Below are 3,339 nucleotides of genomic sequence, written 5' to 3'. Positions count from 1 at the left end.
AAGAAAGGGGAATTTGGGATTGAAGGATTTGGGGATTTGGGATGGGGGGATTTGGGATTTGGAGATTTAGGGATTTTGAGGTTTTGGGATGGGGGATGGGAAGATTTGGGATGGGGGTACAGGGAATTTGGGGATTTAGGGTGAGGGGATTTGAGGATTTGGAGATTTGGGACGGAGGAACAGGGAATTTGGGACTTGGGGATTTGGGGATATGGGGGGGATTTGGGATGGAGGATTTGGGGATTTGGATTGGGGGATTTGAGGTTTGGGGATGGGGGAACAGGGATTTGGGATGGGGGGGATTTGGGGTTTAAGGATTTGGGGATTTGGGATGGAAGAACAGGGAATTTGGGATGGAGGATTTGGGAATTTGTGGATTTGGGATGGGGAAATTTCGGGATTTGGGAGGGGGGATTTGGGAACAGGGAATTTGGAGATTTGGGGATTTGGGATGGGGGATTTGGGGAGGGATCTCCCAGGAATGGAGAATTTGGGATGGGGGATTCCAAGAACGGATTTTGGGATGGGATCTCCCAGGAACAGGGAATTTGGGATGGGTGATCCCAAGTATGGGGAATTTGGGATGGGGATTCTCAGGAACAGGGAATTTGGGATGGGATCTGCCAGGAACAGGGCATTTGGGATTGGGGGATTTGGGGATTTTGGATGGGAAGATTTGGGGATTTGGGATGGGGGAACAGGGTTTTTGGGATTTGGGGATTTGGGATGGGGGATTTGGGGTAGGGCCTCCCAAGAACAGGGAATTTGGGATGGGTGATCCCAAGAAAGGGGAATTTGGGATTGAAGGATTTGGGGATTTGGGATGGGGGGATTTGGGATTTGGAGATTTAGGGATTTTGAGGTTTTGGGATGGGGGATGGGAAGATTTGGGATGGGGGTACAGGGAATTTGGGGATTTAGGGTGAGGGGATTTGAGGATTTGGAGATTTGGGACGGAGGAACAGGGAATTTGGGACTTGGGGATTTGGGGATTTGGATTGGGGGATTTGAGGTTTGGGGATGGGGGAACAGGGATTTGGGATGGGGGGGATTTGGGGTTTAAGGATTTGGGGATTTGGGATGGAAGAACAGGGAATTTGGGATGGAGGATTTGGGAATTTGTGGATTTGGGATGGGGAAATTACGGGATTTGGGAGGGGGGATTTAGGAACAGGGAATTTGGGATGGAGGATTTGGGAATTTGTGGATTTGGGATGGGGAAATTTCGGGATTTGGGAGGGGGGATTTGGGAACAGGGAATTTGGAGATTTGGGGATTTGGGATGGGGGATTTGGGGAGGGATCTCCCAGGAATGGAGAATTTGGGATGGGGGATTCCAAGAACGGATTTTGGGATGGGATCTCCCAGGAACAGGGAATTTGGGGTGGGATCTCCCCGGAACCCACCGGAAGTGGTAGGTGCCTTCCTTCTGCCCGAAGCCGCTCCCGGGGACGACGCAGATCCCGGTTTCCTCCAGGAGCCTCATGCAGAAGAACATGTCCGGGCTCTGCTTCTTCTCCTGGGAATCGGGGACAGAATTCCGGGGTCGGAAAAACGGGGATCCGATCCCACAGGGGGATGAGGGATCGTCCCACACATCCCACATGGATTGGGATTGATCCCGATGAGTCCCACAACTCCTGGGATCGATCTCAGTGAGTCCCACATGGATTGGGATCCATTCCCATGAGTCCCACATGGATCAGGATTGATCCCAATGAGTCCCAAAATTCCTGGGATCGATCCCAATGAGTCCCACATGGATCAGGATTGATCCCAATGAGTCCCAAAATTCCTGGGATCCATCCCCATGAGTCCCACAGTTCCTGGGATGGATCCCAATGAGTCCCATGTGGATCAGGATGGATCCTGATGAGTCCCACATGGATCAGGATCGATCCCGATGAGTCCCACAATTCCTGGGATCGATCCCAATGACTCCCACATGGATTGGGATGGATCCCATCCACCCCAACATCTCCCCGCTGGGATTCTGTCCATCCCAGGATGGATCCCGTCCATCCCAGTTGGAATTCCGTCCATCCAAACATTTCCCAGTTTGGATCCCTTCCATCCCCAACATCCGGTTTGGATCCCGTCCATCCCAGTTGGAATTCCGTCCATTCCCACCTCTCCCAGTTGGGATCAAGCCCATCCCCACATTCCGGGTTTGGCTCCCATCCCTTCCAACATCTCCCAGTTTGGATCCTGCCTATTCCCACATCTCCAGGCTGAGATTCCATCCATCCCAGTTGGAATCCCGCCCATCCCAACATCTCCCAGTTTGGATCCCCTCCATCCCAGGTGGGATTCCATCCATCCCAACATCTCCCAGTTTGGATCCTGCCTATTCCCACATCTCCAGGCTGAGATTCCATCCATCCCGGTTGGGATCCTGCCCATCCCCACATCTTCTGGTTGGGATCCCATCCAACCCCACATCTCCACGTTGGGATTCCATCCATCCCATTTGAGATCCCGCCCATCCCCACATTCCCGGTGTGTCTCCCACCTGTTCCTGCATTCCTGGTGTGTCTCCCGCCCATTCCCAATATCTCCCAGTTGGGATCCTGCCCATCCCAACATCTCCCGCTTGGGATCTCATCCATCCCCGCTGGGATCCTGTCCATCCCAGTTGGCCTCCTGTCCAACCCCACATCTCCCAGTTGGGATCCTGCCCATCCCAACATCTCCCACCTTGGATCTCATCCATCCCCGCTGGGATCCTGTCCATCCCAGTTGGCCTCCTGTCCAACCCCACATCTCCCAGTTGGGATCCCATCACTGGATGGATCCCTCCCATCCCAACATCTCCCAGTTGGGATCCCGCCCATCCCAACATCTCCCAGTTTGGATCAAGCCCATCTCCCCATTCCCAGTTTGGATCCTGTCCATCCCAAAATCTCCCGGTTGGGATCCCATCCAACCCCACATCTCCATGTTGGGATTCCATCCATCCCAGTTGGGATTCCGTCCATTCCAACATCTTGTTGGGATCCAACCAATCCCAACATCTCCCAGCTGGGATCCCATCCATCCCAACATCTCCCAGTCTGGATGCCATCCATTCCCACATCTCCTGGTTGTGACCCCGTCCATCCCAACATGTCCCAGTTGGGATTCCATCCGTCCCAGTTGGGATTCCATCCATCCCAGTTGGAGTCCCGTCCATCCCAGTTTGGAATCCTGCCCTTTCCCTCATTCCCGGTGTGTCTCCTGCCCGTTCCCTCATTCCCGGTGTGTCTCCCTCCCTTTCCCGCATTCCCGTTGTGTCTCCCGCCCTGTTCCCGGCGCATTCCCGTTGTGTCTCCCTCCCGCACCCCCCTTCCCCGTGCGTCT

The 3,339-nt window shown here is 54.0% G+C and overlaps 1 protein-coding gene across 1 annotated transcript in view; it reads right to left on the bottom strand.

Moving 5' to 3' along the window:
- Positions 1–1,406: 1,406 nt before the first annotated feature.
- Positions 1,407–3,339, bottom strand: part of LOC102039634 (alanine aminotransferase 2-like) — a gene marked incomplete at both ends in the record, with an annotated part of 7,307 nt that continues 5,374 nt past the window's right edge. Inside the window, one exon of the mRNA XM_014311586.1 lies at positions 1,407–1,651. Coding sequence (XP_014167061.1) covers positions 1,407–1,651 — 245 coding nt within the window. The remainder of the gene's footprint in view (positions 1,652–3,339) is intronic.

Source organism: Geospiza fortis, unplaced genomic scaffold (assembly GCF_000277835.1).
Source record: "Geospiza fortis unplaced genomic scaffold, GeoFor_1.0 scaffold1096, whole genome shotgun sequence".
Taxonomy (NCBI): Eukaryota; Metazoa; Chordata; class Aves; order Passeriformes; family Thraupidae; genus Geospiza; species Geospiza fortis.
This window is presented reverse-complemented; position numbering and strand designations above follow the sequence as displayed.